The sequence below is a fragment of the Pocillopora damicornis genome, chromosome 14 (genome assembly GCF_964200805.1).
Source record: "Pocillopora damicornis chromosome 14, jaPocDami1.2, whole genome shotgun sequence".
In the NCBI taxonomy this organism is placed as follows: domain Eukaryota; kingdom Metazoa; phylum Cnidaria; class Anthozoa; order Scleractinia; family Pocilloporidae; genus Pocillopora; species Pocillopora damicornis.
In genome coordinates, this window is record NC_142683.1 from 6,169,696 (window position 1) to 6,194,934 (window position 25,239).

General features: G+C 37.5%; 5 protein-coding genes across 5 annotated transcripts in view; 1 reads left to right on the forward strand and 4 right to left on the reverse strand.

The window, feature by feature from the left end:
* LOC113678784 (spectrin beta chain, non-erythrocytic 1) overlaps nt 1-6,125 on the reverse strand; it is a 33,999-nt gene extending 27,874 nt beyond the window's left edge. The window contains exons 1-2 of the mRNA XM_089193154.1: nt 5,932-6,125; nt 516-645 (exon numbers count right to left, since the gene is read on the reverse strand). Coding sequence (XP_089049280.1) covers nt 516-645; nt 5,932-6,051 — 250 coding nt within the window. The 5' untranslated portion in view covers nt 6,052-6,125. The remainder of the gene's footprint in view (nt 1-515; nt 646-5,931) is intronic.
* A 3,198-nt stretch (nt 6,126-9,323) lies between these two features.
* On the reverse strand, nt 9,324-11,754 carry LOC113678780 (ribitol 5-phosphate transferase FKRP). The gene has a single exon (XM_027195684.2). The coding sequence runs from the start codon at nt 11,591-11,593 to the stop codon at nt 9,944-9,946; it is 1,650 nt and encodes a 549-aa protein (XP_027051485.2). The 5' UTR covers nt 11,594-11,754; the 3' UTR covers nt 9,324-9,943.
* A 92-nt stretch (nt 11,755-11,846) lies between these two features.
* On the forward strand, nt 11,847-18,215 carry LOC113678777 (nucleolar and spindle-associated protein 1). The gene is made up of 10 exons (XM_089193156.1): nt 11,847-12,109; nt 12,695-12,756; nt 12,924-13,090; nt 13,622-13,699; nt 13,855-13,894; nt 14,838-14,916; nt 15,010-15,066; nt 16,382-16,716; nt 16,994-17,206; nt 17,639-18,215. The coding sequence occupies exons 1-10, from the start codon at nt 12,014-12,016 to the stop codon at nt 17,721-17,723; spliced, it is 1,212 nt and encodes a 403-aa protein (XP_089049282.1). The 5' UTR covers nt 11,847-12,013; the 3' UTR covers nt 17,724-18,215.
* A 1,367-nt stretch (nt 18,216-19,582) lies between these two features.
* LOC113678782 (protein phosphatase 2C-like domain-containing protein 1) lies at nt 19,583-21,894 on the reverse strand. The gene has a single exon (XM_027195687.2). It carries the CDS (start codon nt 21,827-21,829, stop codon nt 20,087-20,089), a length of 1,743 nt encoding a protein of 580 aa, XP_027051488.2. The 5' UTR covers nt 21,830-21,894; the 3' UTR covers nt 19,583-20,086.
* Nucleotides 21,895-22,936: 1,042 nt separating this feature from the next.
* Nucleotides 22,937-25,062, reverse strand: LOC113678779 (solute carrier family 35 member G1). The gene has a single exon (XM_027195683.2). It carries the CDS (start codon nt 24,904-24,906, stop codon nt 23,674-23,676), a length of 1,233 nt encoding a protein of 410 aa, XP_027051484.2. The 5' UTR covers nt 24,907-25,062; the 3' UTR covers nt 22,937-23,673.
* Between the last annotated feature and the right edge of the window lie 177 nt (nt 25,063-25,239).

The window sequence follows — 25,239 nt, forward strand, 5'->3', positions numbered from 1 at the left end:
ATTTCGATCAGTTGACGTTCCGTCTGGATAAAAATAAAACGTCTGAAATGCGATTAGGAGCAAATTGATCCCTGACGAATAGAAATTAACGGTGTTGTCTCAATCAACCATCTTTTGTCCGTGCAAACAGCGGTGAGCATTCGATTGCTCGAGGCAAGACACCAAGACTAAATAAAATTCCCGCACGCACCTCTGCGTAATAACATCTTACTTTTAATCATCGAAATATAAGTTTGTGGCATTACTGATTTACTAAAAGTTTTAGATGCATCGTAAGGTCAGAACTGTTAACAATCGAGCAAAAAACCTTCCTAGTTGCAAAATGATCATTACTATTCATAACGCGAGGATTATAAATTATTTACAATGCAAGGTCGGTTGAGGTTTTATTAAAGATTCAGTTCACATGCAGGTACATATGCTTATCATAGGTAAATGTGCGTTCAATTTTAAAGTGCTCAAATCATTTGGCGTTCATGGCAGACAACAAAAGAACTCAATTCAAATGTACGAACCTGCTAGCACTTTGATTCGAGATCGTTCGAACAGCCGCGCGGAGCTTTGTTGTTCCATCCACTGATCTTCCTCTGAGTCACGATAGTCCGTTGATACCTCTCCCATCGTTCCCATCGATTGAATAAAGGCCTGAAATTTGAATAACAGTCAACAGTGCTTCGATTTCTCGTAAACGGAGAAGATGCAATAAACTGAAGAGTGTCAGGGGGATCTGTAAAAGTCATTGAACTTCGCGATCGGGGTAAACACACTCTCTCCTCTCATTAAACATAAAACACTTTAACAAAGAATTTACACCGCCTGTTCCTGTCTTCGAAAGCGCTAATATTTTGCTCTTTCCCCAAAGTCTAGTTAGCAAATGAACTCTTTCTACAGATGTAGTTCAAGTCCAAATCACGAGAGGAAATAAAGCATATGAGCAAGTACAGGAAATATTTCACGTCTTTTCCGATCGGGCCTGGAAGCAAAAAGGAATACCTCTCAACCAGATGATACTTTCACATCATCCAGAAATATAACGATGGGAAAGCAACCCGTTGTGAATTTTGAAAAGGACAAACTCCTAATGTGCATTACTGAATTCCACGCGACACCTTTTACACGCTCCCCGCCCTGTCCGAACAAGCTGGAACCAATTAAAAAACGGCTAATAAATACACCAGCCAATAGAATTGCTTTTTATAGCTCGTGAGTCACGGGCTTATCTCGCGCGTGTACATTAGGCCCGGGAAACGCAAGTCGTGACAGCAGAGGTTAGAAATTTACACGAAAACAAAAATCTCTTTGCGATAAGAGACACATTTTCTGCATTTTACAACATCGGTTAGAGCAGGAACTTTCAGAGAACTAATTAAATCCACGCCAAAGGCATTAGATGCGAAAATTACTCGCCTTAATTGCTCGAATGGGTCTAAAAGCAGACCGCAATGACCTTTTAACCTCCAAAAATTATCTACGTTAGCATTTCATCAAAGATTGTTTGTAAAGCATATTTCCTCATGTTTGGATACACTTAGTGCTGTCACAGATAAAGATACTGCAATTATTGATGTGTCGCTGAAACTATATGTTAAGCCAAGAAGGAGATACAAAAATTTCAAGCTTGTTTGATTTGGTAGAACCGATCTGGGAAACAACTCTCTGTTATTATTTCACTTTTTTAAATGAAGCCACAGATTTGATCGTATTAGATTTGAGGCAAATCTTACTCTGGCTATAGAACAGGAATTTTAGTTTAAAAAAAAAAATATGTAAGCCCTCAAACCCTCAGCTAAACATTGTCAATTTAACTGACACACAAAGAGAAGATGTGAATTAAGACTAAAGCCCACAAAATACATTATGGGCACTATTCAAATTGACTGCTGTAGAATCAGACTAATCAGACAAAATACAACAAAGGTAAATATGACAAGAAGCAACTAAGAATCCAGGGTTATTAACCCTTTAACTCTTGTGAGTGACCAAGACTGAATTTCTCCTTACTATATCTATACAATATCATGCAGACAAGTGATGAGAATAAAGAAAAATATCAATTATGGGGTTACTAGTTGATCCAATAACAAATTTTCCAAACTAACATAATAAGAATTGTTTGGCAGATAGTTAGGAGAATTACCAATGAGATCTTGGGAGTTTAAAGGGTTAAATGTAACCAGCCTCTAACTGGATTAGTCATTGTGTTGCATCAGATTCGCTGAGAAGGGCACAAATTATTAGGAACAGTCACAGAGTGCTGAGATCAATGCAAAATGTGATTTCTGGATTTCTTTTAATGACACGATACTTAAACATCAAGCTGCAGTTGCTTAAAGGGTGGATAAAGTTATCTGCTGGATATCTAGCACAGTACATTTCATCAACACTTATACACTGTGTAGTGATTTATCATTTGGATGGTGTGATTCACCTTTCGAACAACCAGGCCCTGGTCATTTTGCGATGGCGAATTGAGGGCAATCAGAAATTAAATCTATTTTCTATAAACATTTTGGAATTTTATTAGATAGCTCTCTTTGCACTTAAGCCACAGCTCATCTTTGCCATTGCCTCAAAGATATACTGAGTATCATTCCTTCTTCAGTTGCAGTTGAGTTCATTTTATCATTTGATATTTCAGTGGCAATCTTTACACAAGAATTTTAAATATTGTCTTCCAAATGTATAATCAGCAAAGACTTGAAATGGTTTTGCAAAAGTCTGAATGAACATCAACATATTACTAGACCACTGAAGAAAAGCTACATTACCTAGGTAAGGCTCTTAATAAATTTCAAATGGAAAATTTTCATCTTCTTTGCTTTTTCAAGGACATTTTCATATACATTTTTTTCTAATTCAGCAATTGATTATGCTTCTCTGTCTGAAGTAGTTAGGGCTTATTTTAAGCTCTACTGACCTTCCCTTTAATTTCAAAATGCCTCTTTAAAGAAACATTCTGTGGGTGAAATGTGAAGTAAGCCCAAAGGATAAAGTTGTGAGTAACATATCAAGGTACTTCCTATAACTGAATCAATACAACTTTTGGATCAATTTTTTTTCATTCAATTTTTCACAGGTGAGGGTCACATGTTCCATTTAACATGTCTACAGTATACACAAACTTGACCTTGTTGGAGAGAGATAAACTTCCATGACAAATTTTACCCAGTTATTTCAACCAAATGGTTTACTTGTTAAGTGTTCTCAAAGGTTAAGTAAGAAAGAAAAATGGAAGTATTCTTCAGGAATCAGTTAATATGTTATCTGCAATAAAACACAATATTTGGTTGATGAAGTGGTCAAGTCCAGTTTAGAGTTTTGAATTCCATCATTGATTCTAGATAGCAGTCTAAAGAACAGTGAGCTATTATTTCATAACCATTTAGAGTGACCAGTCTCTAATTTCTCCTTACAATATCACCTCTGAATCATACATTATGGTCATAAGAATGATCACCAACTTAAGAAGCTCTTGATTGTTAAACAAATTTTCCCTGCTGGCACCATAGGAAATGTATTTAAAAAAAAGCATGGGGAGGTTAGGGTGTAACCTTGTTTTAAAATAAAGCATGTGGCAGTCTTTTTAATAAATTGAAAGCTGGTGCAAGTTTTAAGGTCAGGAAAGAGTAAGGAAACAAATTCTTTAGTGCAAGAAAATCTTGCAAACTAAAAAACTTTAACCTATTTAAGCTAAAGTATTTTTTTTCATATTATATATCAAGTGCTTCTGGGATACATATTTGAGTAAAAATATGTACCCGTTAGCAACTTCACAAACATGTTATTACTGAATATAAATATAAATGCAATGAAAAAAGAGGTATTGTCATAAGTCCTGATGAAAAACTGGAATTGATTTAAATCCTCCCTGCATCTTTTTTCTCAATTAAGACAGAGAGTGCACGTAGTGCAAGTGACCAGTCTTGTCGCCAGCTATTTGACATAAAAATTGTATTAATTGAAATTACTCCTTTCAAATTGGTTAATCTTGTCAGCATACAGGAACCCTTTGACCTTAAGTAAATTGTTTTTGATGAAACATCATAGTGTTAAAAATAATTTTAAATAGGAATAGATGTTAGGCAGTAAGGAAAGTTCATCTTTTTTAAACTCATACAGACATACTGAAAATAAATTTTTCTATTGCTGCATTTGATTATCTTCAGAGGTATACGTCATGAGTTTAATGGAGTACATTAAAGGTAAACTTCAAGCTGACATCAACGAAATAAATTCCTGATACATGGGTTATATCTTGTCTTTTACGCTCAATATTGAAAGCTTGTGTCTTTTGTGTTGCTCAGTAAAAACTTCCTACTCCAAAGTGTTACAAATTTTATCCAAACATAGGAAGTTTGTGAAAGTCATCAGGAATATTCAGTCATCTCTTCTGATGAACTCATTTGCTGGATTTCAATCGTTGGTAATAACATAGCAAGACCCCAAAATGGCTAATCGATCGTTACAAGCAAATTACAAGACAAGGAGTAACCTCCAGAAATCCAGTGAATTTAAACTGCACAGGACAAAATATCCGCCTCGATCACGCACTGTAAGTAATATTCATCGATTCAACAATGCTTCACACAAAATTAAAATACTCCTTTAGTATCCAACCATCAAAGAAACTGTTTTAAATTCCGTTTGAAATAGTAGCGAGTACAGAGAAGAAACACCAAGAACCCGACAAAATGTCTCTTGATCGTATCTTTTGTCGACGGAAATCAGCCGCATGCGTCGCCAACGGTATTGAATCTTGATTTTCACTGAAAATTCATAATACGTATTTTTCAACAGCACTCACAAAAATCGGAATCAAAGCTTCGATTCGAAGCAAACGTTTACTTTCGATCAGCCGAAACCTGATAGCTCAATGTAAACAGTGACTGTTGAATCGGTGTTGTCTATTTCAGAAATCAGTAACAATGAGACATACCACAGAAAGCAATGAATGGGCGGGTGAGCGTGGAAATTTGCATCGCCAGTGTTTGTATTGATTATTTTCCAGCAAAAATCGATCGCTGAGATAAAAATTTAAATGCGACAGCCTTTTATTAGAGTGGAACGTGTTTTACAAGCGTGCAACACTGCTCAGTGGTTGCGATCATAGTAACGTGGCTAACCCTGACAAAGAGTGTGTTTTTTAAACGAAGGGCTTTCGTGTCTCTCCTCTGCAAAATAGTTTGCAAATGGCCTCGATCTTCAGAAATATCACATGGCACATGTAAGCAGTCTATGAAATGAGAGACTCTCATAAAACTCCAATTACAGTAGTACAGAGTTCGTTTAACAAAGATTCTCGAAATACCAACATGTACAGCAACATTCAAATTTATAGAGCTTTCTAGGTCTACCTCGTTCGATCTGTACTTTTCTTTTCCAAATTACTACGATCAACTGCGCTCGATATCAAGGTCTCGGTAGTACCCACTGTTAATGTGGGTTACAACTAGGGTGAAATTACAAGGAATTTAACGAAAAACTGTCATTGGAACGTTCGCTGACATAAGCATTACTTCAAACTGAAAACACATGCTAGGCACAAAGAAGCAAGCCGCCAGGCGGCTAGATGCAACATTGACTTTAAAACAATTCTAATTCAGGTCCCAATTTTCCCGACTTGGATAAATTACCCCTTACCTAGGATTCGCGTTTCTTATCAATTGTCATTCAACAGATTTTCCTTTACCCAAACGTGTTGTATTCGAAGAAGTGATCGTTCGATTTCCACGTTTTCTGTAGAGCTCCCCTAAAGGCTTCTCGTCACGCACGAATACTAGTGACATTTCAAACATTAGAAGCTTCCCTACTTCAGAAAATCCATATCGATTGGAGCTTAATACAGCCCTTGGGCAAAAGAATACCTCGGTGTTTGTGATGTGGTTTGGAGACGGTCCGATCTATGAAAAAATATATATACTCTATGCTTACCTTCATAACGTCTGCATCTCGCTCTTCCATCTTTGTCGAGAGTGGTTCGAGTCGATGGCGACTCACTTCGAGCAGATCGGTGCTTGCCGCATCAAGCGGATGTTTCACATCGACAGACATGGTTCAAACGCTTTGATCGACCGCACAATTCCCTGAAATTTATCAAATTCACGGGCGAAACAAGCAAGGTAAGAATCGAATCTACGATCAAAAGCAGTGAGAGACGCCCTAAAAACTGGGCCGGACTCGCTCGCTTGATATTCAATATTCCTGCATAAATTATAGAGTCCATTTACTGAATTCTCTAAGGACCAATCAGCGATCGATAATGGTCACGTAAAAAAACTGATCGTTCGTCCAGAACATTCATTCGTTCTCTACCAATCACACGCAAGAATCTCAAAACGCGGGACAGAAATTGTTACAAGGAATTATTTTTCCTTCGGCATAGATAAAGTAATGGGAGTTTTCTTGTTCAGCATAAGAACAACATACTTTTTTCCTCCTCTACATACTGACTATAATTATCAACGAAGAACTATAATCTATATAAACCATGCGATTTTCATCTTAGTCATAAAAAAAAAGTATTTCTTGGAATTTTGACACTACCAGTATTTTGAGACACCATAGCAGTAAGGACAACAGGTGGCCAGGGATCTTCCCTAAGGGCATAGCCTGGGGGGTGGGTCCTAAGGTACTTGTGACCCGCTCTTTGAAAGCCTTTTTTTGTCATATAAAGTGAAACACGCGTATGTGCGCGGAGGACAGAATGACAATCTGGTGAGTACCCTCTGTTTGACACAAAGTGACCCCCCCCCCTTTGAAAAATGCTGGCTACCCCTGTTCCCCTCACTACCCCCTGTTAGTCTCGTATTCAGATATTTCACGGTCAAATGGTTCAGTTACAGTTGCATGGTAGGATCTGGGTATGAGATTGTTTGAGTATACCTAACTTATCCTTTAATTTTATAATTAATTAATAGCGGAGCTTGCGTAACTCCATAATTATACAAAATAGTAGTAACCCATCAAGCCGAAAAATTTGGATGTTCGACCGTACGACCGTACGACCGACCGACCGACCGTACAAGGTGCTACTTGTAGCATGCGCGGCCAACTGTACCACGGGCACTATTTTATAATCAGTCCTCTACACAGACACGGAGGAGTTGCGAATGAAAATCCATTAATATTACAACGCACTTTATCCATAGTAGGGGCTTTAGTTTTGTTGAAAAGACGTGCGGGGAAAAAAAATGCGACCTCCGCTTTTAGGCTTGCCTAAATCTATATATTAGTGTTGTGGTCAAGTAAGTCTTAGTGTGGTAGCAAAAACACCATTTTTTTTTGTTTTTGTTTTTGTTTGGTTGTTGTTGTTTTTTTTTTTGTGCTCTTCCCGAGTTATTTGCTGGTTGTTTCCTAAGGGTTGGAAATATGCCAGCCTAATGATCATGAGTGTGCTGGACCCAGTTGTTCAAAGCTGCCCAGATAAGTGCTAACCCAAGGTTAAATTTAAATAGCAGCTTCTTTAATCCTTTTTTCCAAGAGCATCGAATAATCAAATTGTGGTCAAAAAGAATTATACTGATTTTTCTTTTAAAACTTTCAGATCTGAAATCAAATTTCACACTAACCCTGGGTTATCTCAACCTATCTTTGAACAACTGAGCACTGGACTCCCCATATAAAAGATCAGGCTGCAATTCCTGTTCAGGGTCATTAAATTTTCATAAGCAAGACACTATACACTCACAGTTTCAAAGTTCCTCTCCCCATACAGGAGTGTACATGGGTGCCAGTAAGCTATCAGAGAGACCTGACAAAATGCTAATGGGTGGGGGGAGGGTGTGGGGAACTGTGATGGTCTGATATCCCCTCAGGGGAAGTGAAAATGCTCATAGTAACTTAATGTCATGGAAACCAGGATAAGCTCTGCTTGGAAATGCCATTACCCTTTAACAATCATGATGTGAATGTTGATTCTCCCTTCTAGCTGCTACACATTTCCTTGTAAATTAGTTATGAGAAATTTGTGTTAACTCAAGATAGAAACCTCTACCAGAGAAGTTTAATAATTCTCACTCTCTGTTTGCTTGAAAATGTATGAATATTGTATTGAGAAGTTACATGTTAATACTTCTAACAGGTAAAGGGTTAAGCTCATGGCAAACTTAACCCAACTAAAGGCGATAAATGCTATTGACAAGAATTTTTAACCCTTTTAACTCCCAAGATCTGATTGTTAATTCTCCCCTGTAGCTGCTACACATTTCCTTGTAAATTAGTTATGAGAACTGGGTGCTAGATCAAGATAGCAGCTTCTACCTGATAAGTTTGAATATTCTGATTACCTGTTTGCTGAAGAATGTATGGATATTGTAAGGAGAAGTTTTATGTTAATCACTTCTGGGAGTTAAAAGATTAATAAAAAAATCAGGCATTTTTGTATAACATTTATCAACACACATTTTATCCATACAATGGCTCTATACTGCCATTTACAACTACCATTAACTTTTTAGTCAAAGGTGTTTTTGAGAACATTTGATCTCTTCACACTTGGTAGAAATTAAAATAAAACACAATTTTTGATAGCATACACAGTCAAAGAGCTGGGTCAGGTTTTTTACATCTTAAGAAATTTCACCTTTTCACTTTTCAAGTTGCTGCATCATTTTCAGTCTCTATCAACCTTCTCATCCCTAGCTATCCAAGAACCCTCTTGGCTTACAATTTTCTCTTTAAGGTATTTTTTCTTTTTTAACCAAACTCAGCCCAATATTTCATGGGCTTCTTTTAACCCTGTAAGTTCCACTAGTGACCTGGACAGAATTTCTCCTTACACTATCAATACAGTATCAAGTAGAGAAGTAATGAGAATGAAGAAAAATATCAATTAGGGGATTATTGTTTGATCCAATTCCAAATTCTCCGAGCTAAAATCACATGAATTGTGTAGCAGACAGTAAGGAGAATCACTTATGAGATCTTGGGTGTTAAAAGGTTAAGTTGAAGGTAGTTTTGGCAAGTGCATTGAATTTAAGCAGACCCTCCTCATTAAAGCCTCATGTTTTGCCAGCTCACCATTTACAAGGGTTCATACTTTCTGGTGGGCGAAGAAATACTTGTACTAACGCACCAATAATAAAAGCCAGTTTAATAACTACCAAGTGCAAATATTCACTCAGAGAATCATGACACAGCTCCCTTGAAGTGTTTTTCTCTGGTTCCCAGAGTTTTCATTGAAAAATAAAGTGGCAAGGGAAGAGGGCAAAATATGGAGAATTTCCTCCAGGTCTGACAAAAATAAATTGCCCGGTAAATAAAAAATTTGCAGAGGAATTTGGATTAAAATAGAATGTTTAGCCATTGCAATAAACAAACTGGAATGGTAGACTAATCATTTATTCTTTATTGATGTTTATATCTATTCCAATTTCTCAAAAATATGCCACATATTAAATACATTTAGAGATTTATACTTCTCTTAAGAAAATTTTCAAAATCTTAATATACATTTAAAGGTTACAAATGAGAAGAGCACCTGTTGCCAAAGAGTAACACTCCATGCAATCATCAAAAAGAAAAAAAAACACTCATTTTATCATTACAATTTTTTCTTTGTAGTAAAACATGAGAAGGAGTGGCCACTGATGATGATCACAGGAAAATAATACCTGTCAGTCACTGACAAGGTCAATGGAGAAGATGGCAAGTGAATGAAATGTGAGTTAACTAGGAACTCACTTGCCCATTTCAAAATTTTAGCATTTATTTGCTGTATAATCTTTTGGGTTTACATTAAAGATTATAAACAGTCTATAAAAAATACTTTGTGACATTCACCCCCTGAAAAAATATCCTCAGGACATGGCATCTCAAAGCCACTTGGAGTTAGTTTGTCCCTTCCCCCACAAAGAGTGAGAAACTATAAAAACAAAAAGCAGCTTAACTGGTGAAAATAAAGTGATTTCATTCGTAAAATACATTCCTAACTTTTAATAGGGGATCAACTCTTAATCTTTGACTTTTTTTTCAGTTTTGATGGGTTTGGATATTGAGGATTTTCAATAACACCTTTACCAAACTTGAATTCCAGAAATTCTCTGACATTGTTTGGAGCAGATGCTTTCACTCCAATGAAATCAATTGTTCCTAGAGGCTTCAAATAATGAGCAGGAAATTCCCTATCTTGTCTGTGAGTTTCAAACCAGGTTTTCTTGGTCATGGTGCCATCTTTTTCATAGAATGGGAAAATGTCCACATGTAAGTGATTATACTGACTAAACTGGATTCGAAAAAATTCTCCTTCAGTGGCTTTTTCCCAAGTGTAACCTTCACTGTCAACATATGGTTTGCCAGAATTTGAGAGTTTTTCTGCTTCGACCAGATATGAGCATTTGTTGATTTCATGCTGATAAATACCAATATCTACATCATAATCCCATGGAATGATGTCACCATATCGAGCAGCACCCAACAAACTACCTCCCTCCAACCAATAACTTACACCAGCTTCTTTAAGAATGTTGAAAAGATAACGTGCAGTTTGACGCAGATTTTCCAAACAACAGGGTGGTGTCCATCTTGACATATAAAGATATTCAGGCATATCATCAAAAACAGTGCCAAAGCACCGTCCTGTATTCTTGCCACAGCCATACCACTCCACTTCTCCTGATGGAAGAACAACTTTCTTGACCCCTAGTTTTCTGTACATGTCATTTCTTCTTGTTTTGAAATTATTCTCATATTTCCATTTTGTGTGAGCATTTGAAAAGAGCATGGATCCTTGTGAGAAAGAAACCTTGTGGAGAAGTTTTGTTTTTATATGGTGCAGCGAAGCTTGAATGAAGAGACTTTCAGGAAAAGGTCGTAAGTATGGTGCACTAAGGCTGTGAAGGAATGCAGCTTTTACCAAAACCACTTGACTGGGGCCAACAGAATCACAAGTTCGGTAATAGCTCTGTGCTTCATCTTCGGAAATCGAGTACTCTAATGTCCAACGTTTAAGGTCAAATGAAAGTTTGTTGCACTGTATAGTTTCTTTTGATATCACTGGCACTGTAACAATTTTATATTGAGGTTTCACACCAGCCAAAGCTTTAAGCTCTTCAAGCATCATAACTGGCAAACTTGAAGAGCTGAATCGGACACTATCTGGCATGAACATGACGTATGGCGTTGTGATATAATTCTCGGGTCTTCCAGCCGATTGCTTTTGATCGGGGGACAAGTCTTGCACAACCAATTGAATTTTGCCATTCGGAATATCTAATGGCGGATACGGTCGTTTAAGTGATATCAGCACAATATGAACGTTTGGGAAGTACTCCAAAATGGAACGAATTGTTCGAGTAACGTCATTCTCAAAGTTTTCAAACTCCAACAAGACAATAGTCACTTCATTTTCAAATTGCGTAGCTTTGTTTCCCAGAAAGGAAATTTTCTCCTTAATTGCCTTTAATTTGCTTTGTTCTAGCCACTCCCCGTTTGTGTTTTGTACATGAGAAATGTAGAATAAGATGACACAATTGCAAGCTATTGCACATACCAATAGCACTTGGCATTTGTTGATCCGTGGCATGGAACGTTCGATCGCTCGCGTGCGAATCGTTGTGAGTTTCTGTCCTTGAGAATTTGAGTCAATGCTACGCATAAGCACCTTACTTCCCTTGTAAACATGAATATCTCAAGTATTGTATTGTCGGCTTCTGTGTAAATATTGATTAGATTAAAATTATCCGAACATAAACAATATTTTGGGTGCCTTCCTACGCCGCAGGAGACATCTAGCTTGAAATGTACGAGGCATTGCTCAAAGACGTGTGGGGACTGAGTACCATATCTCTAACAACTTGCTCCCAGTCGTTCGCGTTTTGAGGAACTGGCCAATCAAGAGTAAGCGGTCCATTTCAAACTTCAGCTGTGGGTGATCAAACGTTCGATGAAGTGCGACCACCGCCAATCGACGCAGTAAGCAGTTTGTTTTGAACAGAAAGAGCTTGAAACTGCATAAAAAAGAGATCTAATCAGGACCAGTAGTTGGGTTGTAAGCCTGTCAGTATTGTGTGTCACGATGGCTGTAACTTTTGACGCAAATGAGCTTGAGGGAATGAAGCGCGCTGAGCTTCAAAAGCTCTGTAAGAGCGTGGGAATTAGAGCCAACAGCAAGGTAAGCGTGCAAGCATGCAACGTTTATTGTGTTCTGGAAATTGACCTAAAGACAATTACGCACGCAGTTCCTCTCAGTTTCAAATAATATGCAGCATGCGACATAAAAGATTGATGGTCCAATTATGCAGGCAAAATTACGGGGCCGCAAATTTTCCACTGAAGCGTTGAACTGATGACAATTTGTGGAGGTGTCTACCTCCTGATCACTTGAATATTGAAGAATGATGTTTTCCTTTTTGAACCAAATATATATTTTGACGTTTTGACTCCTGAACTCGATCATTAAAGAGGTTTTTAATTATATTATATGTGAGCTTTTCCTTTAACAAATCTGTCAGGACGAGACACCTGTTTATGAAGAGAGATTGCTTTCTGTCTTTCTGCGTCGAGTAACACAATTTGAAATTATAATTGTGGATGACCGTTTTGTCCGTTTTGCGTGCTATTCTCCATATAACAGACCTACAAAATTAATATGTTCATTCATTTGTGATAATACGGTGAATTTCTCAATACTAAGATCACACAGAGTCATACTGCTCGCAACTTTTGTCACTTATTAACATCGTGCAAAACATTTCAGACTTCTCAGCTTATTGAAGAACTAAAGATATATGCATTAAAGATTACTGGCGCAGCAGAAGAGTAAGTAGATGTTCTCTGAGATATAATTATTTGCATGCTCTCAAAGTGATGGAATGAATCATTTTTAGGAAACCAGATTGTAAGGGAGGGAAAAACTCTAATTTGTGAAGACGGTCTGTTTTGAAGTGTTATACAGAGGCTGGACTAATGATTTTCTCCCTTTGTAGTTCTTTAGTTGAGCAAGGAAACGAATCACAAACAGCTGACTGCACCAAGATAGAAGAAGCAGCTAAAGATCCAGAAACAACAGATTTCAATCATGAAAGTGATAATGATGATGATAGCTACAAGAGAGAGCTAATGGATCAACTTGATAAGAAAGTTGAGGAAAAAAGTAAGCCTAACATTGAAACATCCACAGTCTGTACAGTTCGTGTTCCAAATCAACAGACACCCAGGTTAAATTGAAGAGGATAATTATATTTTGGTGCTTGCAGCTGGCTTGGTTGATGAAAAAGAAAAACAAAATTTGGTGAGCTGGTCTTAGGCTGGTCTTCTGTAAGCTGTTCGCTTACAGAACTATTTGTTACAAGGGTTTTGACAGCACATGACTGTATGCAACTTTGCACCTTAAATCAATGGCATAATATTTTTAATTTTATATATCCTAAACTGGTATTATCATGATTTGCAATTATAGAAAGATTTCATTTAAGTTTATTAGGATGTAATAAATAAGTGAATCATACCAGGAGAGCTGAGTTACTGACTACATTTCACAGTGTTATAGTAGATTGCCTTCTTGCAACCATTATATGATTTAATCTGCAAAATCATGAATTTGAAAAGAATCAGAGCTAAGAGTGCTGCATCGTTATGTCATAAATTTTGTTATGAGGGTCAACCTTTTTCTATAACATTTTAGTGCCTGCAGAATGTAAAATCCCCCGATTTGTTCAGTTCCTTGGTAAAGAGTCAGCAGCAGAAACAAATAAAACTCCAGGTGAGCTTACTGGTTTCAATAAAAACAAACCTTTTTTCAGCTTTGAACTTCTTTTCACTGGATGTTGTTCATAATTCTGAATGAGTTGATACATATTTATAACAAGCATTCAATTTGATGAAAAAATTTCCAATACTTTGTTTTCATGTTGTTAGCTAATAAATGGAACAAGATTCACAAGCAACAGTTTGAAAAGTAAGTGATAGACAGATGCTCAGTGATCTAATATAAGAAAATTGTAACAAGAATAACCTGCAATTGGTAACAAAATTGTTGACACATTGACCTCTTCAACCCCCTCTTACTTTAATTTTATTTCTCATGCCCTATTTGCCCCCCCTACCTCCCCCCCCAAAAAAAAACAACAACAAAAACAACAAAACAATATTGTATCATGATTCTATAAACTTTTTTCTACATACTGACAACATTGAGTAAGGGTGGGGGGGTCTTGTGAATGATTTTGAGTGTGGTAGAAACAGGAATGTTATTCTACACATAAATAGAACTCTTCAAACATGATGCAGGGCTAAAAATTTGCAGTGGCACGGTCACCAGTGGCGAGTTAAAACTGACCAGGGCCACCAAAAGTTAAGGTTTGAACACCCAATGTGTGACTACACCACAGAATTTTGAAAAGTTGCAATGTAAATTATGCGAAGTACAAAGTTAAAAATAAAACTCAATATGTGGTTTAATTGGACTACCTTTCTCTTCATTACTTTGCCTGGACTCTAAGATCATCCATTTTAGAAAATTTTTAGTTCTGAAGTGGAAATTCCGAGCTGTTTTAACAATGATTTCCCGAGCTTGTTCTTTCCTTTTAGTTAACACTCCATTAAAAGACATGGGTTGTTTATTCAAGTTTTTCATTTTAAACTAGAGGAAATTGAGGGCTACTTCATCTTGGGATGGGCCTCTAAGAATTCAAGGAAACTGGCCCAACTGGCCACCATAGACTGGAGTTAATTTTTAGCCCTAATAATGTGCCAGTTAATTTTGATGCTGGTTGTAGTAACAAGCTCTTGGTCAGTTGAGAAAGAAAGCATGCACACAGACACTGGTGGACTTTGCTAGTTATTCTGTAGGTGAGAAATTACACTTTTTACATTAAGATAAATTTCTTTTTTCTTTTCAGGATGGATTCAATTGATGTATATTTGGAGAAGAAAAGGAAAAGAATGGAGGGTTTTAATCAGTCAGTCAAGAAAGCTAAGGTAAAGCAACTGACCAAGTTACATCACATATAAAAGGTTATCTGCATTATATTAGTCTTCAGTTCTAATAAGTTCACTTTGTTTCTTATTTAGATTGTGGTAGATGGTTGCAAGAAGGAGAAGGAAAATAGGAAATCCTCAGCAAGAAAAGTAAGAGGAAATTTTGAAATGTTTTTCAAATATAGTTGTTAAGCCGTCAAGAGTTGACACAATTATTTATTAGAATGGATGTAACCTTTTCGAAGTTGAGGGCTGGGTTGTTCAAGGCTTGTTTAAGATAACCCAGGGTAAGTATAAATCAGATCTGAAAGCTACAGAAAATTCAGTTATAAATAATTTGTGACTACAGTTGTGATGATTGGATTCTTTACAAAGAGTTGGGAAAATTGTTCCAAGAGGCCCTTGAATAGAGAAATATAGAAACCTGGACTGAAATTTAATCCTGGTTTAGTGCTAATTGGCCTTTGAACAACTGGGTCCAGGAACTTAACCCCTTAATTCCCAGAAGTGATTAACAAGTAACTTCTCCCTACCATGTCCATTCACTATCCTGCAAACAGGTGATGAGAATACTCAAGTGTATCAGTTGTTATCTTGATCTAACACCAAATTCCCATAACTTATTTACAAGGAAATGTGTAACAGCTAGAAGGGAGAAAAGACAATCAGTGACCAGTTGTTCGAAGGCCAATTAGTGCTAACCCAGGGTTAAGTTTGGGTTACTTTATTCCCTTCTTCAAAGGCCTATTTCAGATAATTTCTTCAATTTTTTTTAGAACATCCGGGCATCAAATTGTAGGCAAAAATATACTAAATATGCCTTTAAAGCTTTCAGATCTGAGGTCAGATTTCATGCTAACCCTGGGTTATCTTAACCTAGCCATAAACAACTTTGCACAGATCTTCAGAGTTCAAGGGTCAACTGCCAGCCCTAAACCCTTTGACCCCTAAGAATGGCTGGTATCAAATTTCTCCTTACACTATCATCCCCTAATTCAAACATTATGGTCACAGAAATAAAGGAATCAATCAGCAACTAAACATTGTAGCTCTCCTTGTCAGCACCTTTGGAAATGTTTAGGAAATGGTATGGAGAATATGCATACTGATGTGAAGGGGAAAGAGTTAAAACCCTTTAACTCCCAAGATCTCATTCATAATTCTCCTTACTGTCAGCCATATAGCTCTTCTGATGTTAGTTTGGAGAATTTGGTATTGGATCAATTAATAATCCCCTAATCAATGTTTTTCTTTATTCTCATCAGTTGTCTGCTTGATATTGTATAGATTATTGTAACTTAAAGGTAAAATTCTGTCTTGGTCACTCATGGGAGCTAAAGGGTTAAATAGCCTTTATAACCATGTTACTTCAAATGTAATAATATTCTAAATAGTGTTATGGTTAATCAATAATAGATTGTCTGGTCATAAATGTATATAATATGCGTTGTTTTCTTATTTGCAGTCCACTGAAATAAAAAGGAAAAATCATGGCAAACCAGCTGAAGTTACATTCAAGCCAATTGTTACAACTATCAATAAATCATCTACATTTGTTTTTGGTTCTCCTGCTCCAAAACCATTCTTCCAGCCTGCTAACAAAATTGCCACAAAAAGTGAGAAACTCAGATTGAAATCACCCAAAGTTTTCAAGCCTATCGCTTCTGGATCTGCTTCAAACATTGAAAAGCCCAAGACTCCTTTGGCACGGAAATCCCTTCCTGCAACAGCCAGGAAGGAAGACAAATCAAAAACACCAGCAAATCCATCCCGCAAGTCAATTGCTGTGACACCTTTCAGGTAATATTTTGCCTCAAGCATTTCAAGCTTTTTTTGCCTTATGGAAATTTATTTCGTTTCAACTGCAGATAGTACTATTTCGTCAACAAAAGGGACTCATCTGGATCCAGTTTGTAGTCTTTTGGGTCACAGCATATACAAACAAAACTTTGAAGTTTTTTTAGACATTCTTGTTACAAGCATATATTTTGACTTCTGTTGGAACCTGTACCACTATAATCTTAAAGACTTAGAATCTTGTAATAACAACTTTTCTATCTTTCTTTTTTGTCCTCAGATTTTTGCCAGCCAATGCACTAAATGTCACAACACCAACCCCAAGAAAAAAATTTGATCTCAAAGCAAGCTTGGCCAAACCCTTATCCTACAAGCCACACACTGGAAAATTGAAACCTATTTCTTCATACCAGGAGGAAGTAAGGCCTACCATGAGCCATGCTAAAGTGAAGAATCATAAAGTGGACGTCAAAAGTGTGAAAGTCACATCAAGGTAAGGACTTCAACCACAGAGTAGCAATCCTGCACATTTACAAATTATCTGTTTAGCTCTTAGTGAACAAACTTCAGCCACCATTACGTGTCAAAAGTCCTCAAAAGAGTAACTTTTCACTCCCACAAGTGAGCACAATTTATAGTATTTCTCATTACTATGGCTATACAATATCAAGCAGAAATATGATGAGAATAAAGAAAAATATCACATGGAGGATTTTTAGTTGATTTAATACTAAATTCTTCAAACTGACATCACCAGAATTGTACAACAGATAGTAAGGAGAATTAATAAATGAGATCTTGGGAATGATAGGGTTTAAAAGTGAATGATTTTAACAGTTGTAACACATAGTAAATTAATCCCAATAAACTGGTTATTATTACTGATAAATTCATATTTTCCTTTGTTGAATTTTTTTTTTTTTAGGGAACAACGGCGTAAGAAAGAGAACAAGAGCAGAGTTGACAGAAGAGCTAATAACTTGAGCAGGAGGAGAGGACTTGCTTGCTGATGAGACTGCACCAGACTTCATGCAAGTCTTTTCAGGATGCCACAATTACATATGTTAAAGTATATTTAAAAGACACACACTCGTGCCGCACACCTTTTTTTCACACTGACAGCTGCCTGCATGATTACAGTAACGTCACATTTAACTATAAAACATGTATATACACTGTATTTTGAAGAGGTCCTACCCAAGAAGCATTCTGACAGGAAGTTTACTCTTGTATAGACTTGTATTTTATACAGTTTTGAATTGTCCATTTTGTGATGAGTCTTTTCCTGTGAGGTAAAGCTATTCTAGGTTGTATATGGTTATATTCATTTCTCTATTAGCCTGATTCAATTAAATGTTTATATTTTCAGTGAATTGATCCCATTTTAACATTTGGAACCTTATGTAAACCTAGTGTACCTGCAAGGTAATAGGTAAGACCTTGTAAATAGAAAAAAAAGCAATTGTGGTTACTTTGAAAAAATAAATGGAAGAAGAAAATTATCATTTTTGAGCAGATTTATTGGTTTTACTGACAGGAGCCCAGAGTATGCAAAAAGAGGATTTGGAAAGGTTGCTCTTATCTTGAACTGCCTTTCTTTTTTCTCTTTTTTTTTCCTTTTGGTTTAAATTTTTTTTTTGCTCTATGCCAGTATAATTGTGCCCTACAGTTGATTTTACAATTGTGTACTTGGTTGCCAAGCCTTTCAACAGGAGTGAGGCTAAGGGAGACCTTGTTATGATACAAACCTTGCTGCTTTTCAAATGTACATTGCCTTGTTATTATGCTAACTAGACACTGGTCTCTATCACAACATGGTCAACTTCAGCCTCACTCCAGATCAAAGGCTTGGCAACTAAGAACACAACTGTAAGATGGCCTATTGCTCAACATTTGGTGTTGGTTGTAACTAAAGTTGCTCATCCTTGGTTGAACACCAAGAGCTTTTTAAGCAAGACCTGTTCAACAGTGAAGACAACACTATTCATAATACTTTTCCAACATCTCAAATATGTGCCAGTTGGGCCACTGATGTTGAAGCAATTCCTATGGTAATGAGATGGAACATCAGAGCCAAAAAATGCACATTCATTTGAAGTGACAGTTACAGTCTTTCCTACCAAAACAGAAAAGTACATGCCATAACCTTCTTCCATCTTAACCCGAGCCAAAAAAATGCACTGCTTTTCAATTTTTCAGAAATTTTGTCATTTTAGTCTTACTAGTGTTGGCTTTGGTTTCACTCATGAACCTACTTAAGTTTTGGACATTCCTGCAAATTTGTGATCTCTGTGGAACCCATTTACTTTTGGTGCCCCATTTTTAGATGGTGTCTCACATATTCAGACATTAATATTTTGCCAGAGTAACAAGGGATACCCCTTCCCCTCCAAGTTATCCATTGTCTTCTCCACCTTACATTTAAAAATTTATTTAACCCTTTTACTCCCATAAGTGACCATTACAGAATTTCTCCTTACAGTCTCATTACAACATCAAGCAGACAAGTGATGAGAATAAAGAAAAATATCAGTCAGGGGATTATAAATTGATCCAATACCAAATTCTCCAAACAAACATCACAAGAACTGTATTGCAGACAGTAAGGAGAATTACTGATGAGATCTTGAGAGTTAAAGGGTTACCCTTTACATCCTAATGTCAATATGCATATTCTCCATACTCTTCTTCATACATTTTCTAAGATTCTGACGAGAAGAATTTGTTTAACAATCAAAAGCTGCATTAGTAAGTAACCATTTCCTGTATTGTTGGATTCTTAATATGTGATTCAGGGATGATATTGTGAGGAGAAATTAGATACTGGTCACTCTTCAGGCTTAAAAGGTGAATAATTGGCTCTCTTCTTTTCTTCCTAGTTTTTTAATGAAATTGGTTAATTGCACCACAGCACAAGAATTACCAACTTAGAATATCCTAAACTTCTGTTAATTTCTCTGCTGACTTTCCTTGTTTGTTTGTTTGTTGTTAGTTAAACTGCAGGTAGTCTCTTAAAAAAATAATGTGGCATAGCACTGTGCATGAATCATGTCTTTATTTCAAACTCTGTAAAACAATAATATTTTGAGTAGAGGTTATACGCCTTAGGTAGCTAGCTTTGTTGTTTCCCAATCAAAATCATACATTGTAAATTGGCATTTAGAAGAAATAAATAAAAAATCATACTTTGAAAGTACCCATGACAGACGAAATTTGGAAAATTCAAGTTGACTCGTTTCATTTTGACACAAAAGCAAATTGTTGGAATTATCTCCAAGTGCAACACCAAATTCTAGATCCAACTTAAGAGACCTGTATCAGAATTTGTATGATGAAGTTTGAGGTGACCCTATGAGAATTTCGAATGTATTAATCACAGTGATGGCAAAAGAAACATCTGAAGCGGACATCCACTCAAAAGAACAACTGCAACAGTGATATTGTCATGGCTACCAGCCAGGATAGAACCTTCCACCAGCCGTTCACTCAGGGCCTTGGCAAGCGCCGAAGCCTTTTCTTCTCGCAAGACCTTTGCAGTTCGTGATCTGGCAGAGGGGGAAGGCAGTAACTCAGTAGAATTTGTCGCATTTTTATTTTCATCCATTTCTATGTCCATTTTTTGGAATCTCTCTGTGGAATTATCATTTTCTTCGTCACTTGCTATGTTTTCTAGTGAACTTTGATCAGTAGTCTGTAACAGTGACATGTCACTGTCTCCCTCAGTATCTGCTGCGCCCTTGTTACGTCTGGGAATTTCATTCCACTTTGGGACAGGCAGTCCCACCTCAAGTGCAGAAGCTCTCTCTTGCATTCTCTTTACAATGGCCCTTACATCAATATCTGGTATAAGATCCTCCATAAGAAGAATGACCTCTTCCTCACTGAAAACTTGCCAAACCCCATCTGACGCAAGAATAAGAAACTGGTCGGTGTCCTCCAAAGTAAGGCAATTGACCACTGGTGTTCTAATCACGCTAGTTTTCAGAATGGGATCTCCATGATTTCCGAGACCTCGGGTGCTTCTAACCACACCATTAACCAAGGCTGTTTTATCGCTTTTAGTTACGTCTCCTTTAGCTTTCCTTATGCGATGACGCTCTTTTTTATCCCAGGGACTGTGATCGTTGGATAAGCGTTCTATCGAGCCATCCCCCCTGCACAAAACCGCTCGGATGTTCCCGGCATTGGCCACATACAAATTATTTCCCCTCAGCAAGCAAGTCAGAGCAGAACAACCACTCCAGCGATTTCTTGATTGTTCTTCTACACCGTATAGCAAAATTTTGTCCATCTCCTCGTATGCATCGTTAAAAGCGGCCGAGATTTCCGCGTCGACGTTTTTGTGTTTCATGCTTGTGTTGTAAATTCTTTCGACTTTCTCCTCAAGGATTTCACCCAAATAACGCGCGCATTTTTCAGCAGCCATACTTCCCGAATAACCATCATAAACAGCAAAGAACCCGCTCTGAGGATCGTTACAGAAAAGATCCTTAAACGCGAAACGATCTTCCATCGACGTTTTCCATCGCGAATTCCCATGTTGACAAATGCCGAACGCTAACGCACAGTTGAGGACTGTTCCCCAACCTTCAGTTCTAGGCTGGATTTGGAAAAGATCGTCCTCGTTTCGAAGAGCTATTTTTGTTCCTTCGATATCAGCCTTGAGGAGCTCATAAGCCTGGTTCAATTTCTGGAGTTTCCTCATGGAAACTGGATTTTCAGAGTTAGCTGTCTCGTTGAGTCGACGCATAATTGCTCGCCGTCGTTTGACTAATTGTTTGACACTCGAAGGTTTTCGTTCCATGTTGAATCGGAACATTTCCAAAGCGTTGTGAAATTCTTGATGTTCTTTTAGTTGGCGGACTTTAATTTCTTCTTCGCACTTCATACAGACGATGGATATTTCGGATTTTACAGGAATAACTGGAGGATTTACAATCGGTGGTAAGTGGAGCGACCGATCGCTAACTGAATTATTAAAATCGATCTCGCTGTTGTTTAGGTAACTTAATTTCACAACAGACTGAGAAAAACCACTCAGATTAATACTGTCGTCATGAAAATGGTTCTCCATCGTAAAAGAGCGCATATGATAGCTCTCATTTACAGCCGGCATCCCAACCAAAAGGCTCCATATTCCTGTTCACCAAGAGAGCAACTCATTACATCTTGTTAATTACAGTTGTCATAACAACAGTCAATTTTGACAAGTGGAACAGAAATGTAACGCAATCGACACAACGTAGCAACTGCTCGCGTTTCAAAACTTTTTTCAAGGTACAAGAGAATATAACAACAAACTGATTGCTAAAATATAATTTGTAACAGGTGTTGAGAATTATTAAACTCGCATATCTCATCTGTGCGGAGGAACTTGTGAAAGACTTCTTTGGAACCGTTTTGCAATGCCGTCACGCAGCACACAAACTAAAAGAAAAAATACAGTGGTGCGTGACGTGAGCAATTGACGGCCAATGAAAAAATAGCAATAAAAATTACTTACCTGGCATGGAAGCTTACTTTTCCCAGTCACGATCTTTGCTCCTTATTTGCTGCATGTAGAAAATAGGCCTCTGCCAGTAGGGAACTCTAAAAACCAATTTTCCATAACTCATCTCATGTATATCCCAATAATTGGCCAAAAAATAGGCCTCAGTGATTTGAATCGAGGTGCAATAAAAAAATTGAAGCTATAGAAATATATAATTGAATGATACAGTTTCAAAAAAAGTTGTACGGTGTTACTTGATGTTGATACAATTCACCATATGCTTCGGAAACTGAGATAAGCTCACACAGAATGAGCCACTAAGGTTGAATTGAGACTCAAACAACTTGCAGTGATTGAAATAATAAAGAAGCAAGGGCCGGTTATGTAATTCCATCCAACATGCTTATGTTTGCTCTGACATGACCCCATTTGGCATGTCAAATTTGGACAACTTTAAACTCTTGCAACAATGATCCCAGATTGCATGATGCTAAAATACTGAACTAGCCTTAAATCTTAACCTTCTTTTAAACATATCTTAAGTTTTACCTTCTTAAAAAATGCTTTTCATCTGTTAGTTCATTAGTTTAGAATCCAAATTTTGTAAAATATTTATTTGTTATTAATGAGGTCTTTCTCTGTAGTTTTATCAACACCAATTACTTGTTTGTACATATTGGACTTTTATCTGTAATTCCCGTAAAAAGTGCATTTGATCATGCTTGCATACAATTTGCACTATACAAATTTTAATCATTATAAATCATTATTTCCTACATACATATGCTAAAAAGCTTCCTCTTTGAAAAGACCAACTCAATATTCCAGTGGGGTTTGCAATGAAAATTACAGTTTAATGGTTTTTCTCTTATTCATAGTGAAGGTAGCCTCAATTTCAGAACATGGAATGCAAGATGGAACAACAAACTGCATTGGTTGAATCCTGCAATATCAATTATTTGCTGACAATTGCTGCATTGCCTCTGCAACGAAATTTTTTTGAACCCAAAATCTCAGGTGTTCTTTGACTTATCAGACACCAACATGCCACATTCCAGCAGCAGAAATTGATGCTATCAGGGAAAGTTGTGACAATCATCAGTACAGAATTTCAGTCTTGTTTCAAAGAAAATATTTTTTGAGATTGTAAAAAAAGTTTGCTCATGGTAATTTTTAAAAAGCACAATTTGATAGACAGCCCATCTAGCAATTATTATGCAAAGATTTCATTTCCTGCTCAATTCCCAATTCTGATCAGACATTGTCCATTGGCTGGCTATTAATTCAAGCCCTACACCTACATCTCTTTGAGCTGCCCCCCTGAAGAGTGAACCAAAGATTAATTCTACCCTGGCCAGACTAGCTGTGTACAGTCTCCCCCTACCCTCCAAAAGAAAATCAGGAGGGTAGGGGGTGGCTGTGCACAGGCTAGGCCTGACAGGCAAGAAATGGTTGAGAGATTAGCAAGATTACTGATGTTCAGTATCCTCCTCCTGTTTAGGAACTTCTGCATGGGTCTTCTTTACATCCAAAAATTTCTTTAAGAAAATACAAACATTACAAAGCAAGACAAGAATTGCTCCACCAATACTTAATCCACTTGGAGCATCATCCAGGATAGTTATTTGAAAAATAAAGGAGTACGCAATTCCAATTGTACGCACCAAAGAAACAACTGATGCTTTTTCCATAGATAAAGCCTTTGTTGCAAGTAACTGTCCGCAAAATCCACAAAATGCAGCCACAATGATGTAAATGGTATCATAGGAGCCACAGTCTGGGTATTTAAATCCTAAAGCCATTGATAAAGCAAGTGTCAAGACTGATCCAATAAGAAAGAAGTAAAATATCACTACCCTGATGCCCACTTCTTGCGACATTTTCCTTGAAACAGTGGCAGTAACAGCAGCACCAAGTGCAGCCAAAACAGCGAGAAGAGTAGGTATCCACGCTTGTATAGAGGTAGAGTGTTCTCCCTGAGATCCGAACAGAAAAGTAGGCCTTGCGATCAGCACCACCCCTCCTATACTCAGTATCATAGCTGCCACGTCAAACTTGCTAACGGACTCTTTGAGGAAGATCCGCGCAATGATAGCGGTATGAACAGGTGATGTGTAAAATATCACTCTAGCATCTGCAAGAGGCATGTGCTTTATTGCGTAAATACTCATTGTCATAGCTGTGACTCCGACCGTTCCCCGGAGGACTAAAAATTTGGTTTTACTCCACGGAAAAATGAAGTTGTCCTTGTAGAAAATCATTGTTGGGAGTACACAAGTTAACTGTATCGTCAAACGCATGAAAGAAACCTGTACGCTTGAGACGCTTTCGGCGAGCTTGACCATCAACGCACCTGATGTGAAAAAGAAAGCCGACGTCAGGGCTAAAATAATCCCGACAAAAGCCCGCAGCCTTTTCTTTGCAGGTGCCCTCTCTCTCGTAGTAATTTTGAAGCCGCCGCTATCTGAATCCTCGAGATGTTTTACAGCATGATTATCCCTCGTGTCTGAACTAAGGGAATTCCTATGGCCTGTTTCAAGTGTTTGTTCTGTTTCTTCCAGTAAAGTGTGATTGTCTTCGATTGGTTCCTGGAGGAAATCCTCCTGCAAAAGCAAGCCAAGGTCGTTTTCCACCAGGCGTTTGCGACCTTCCGCCTTCCTTCGAAATCTGTTAGTGATTGGAGCAAAAATTCTCGCTGTCATGTCTTAACGAGTAAGTTAATTATTCGGAAAACAGTTCGGTTTACTTCACAGCATTAAAGCCCTGGCAAGGCAAAATCAAGGGACATTTTGGTGATGAAACTTGCGATAACTTTCACTTGTTGATGATGTAACATTCGCCTCAGGTGACTTGCAGTTGACTGTGCTTTTTAACATCCGGGGCTCGGATAGAACGTCACGCAATTTCGTTAGCATTCTCCAGTTCTTTCCGAGCTTTCTGGCAAACATCCTTCAACAGGAGAGTTAAAATGTGCGTAAGGGAACGATGGCGGGCCTTACCATTAATTCGTAGACGCTCAGAGCCCTCAGAAGACG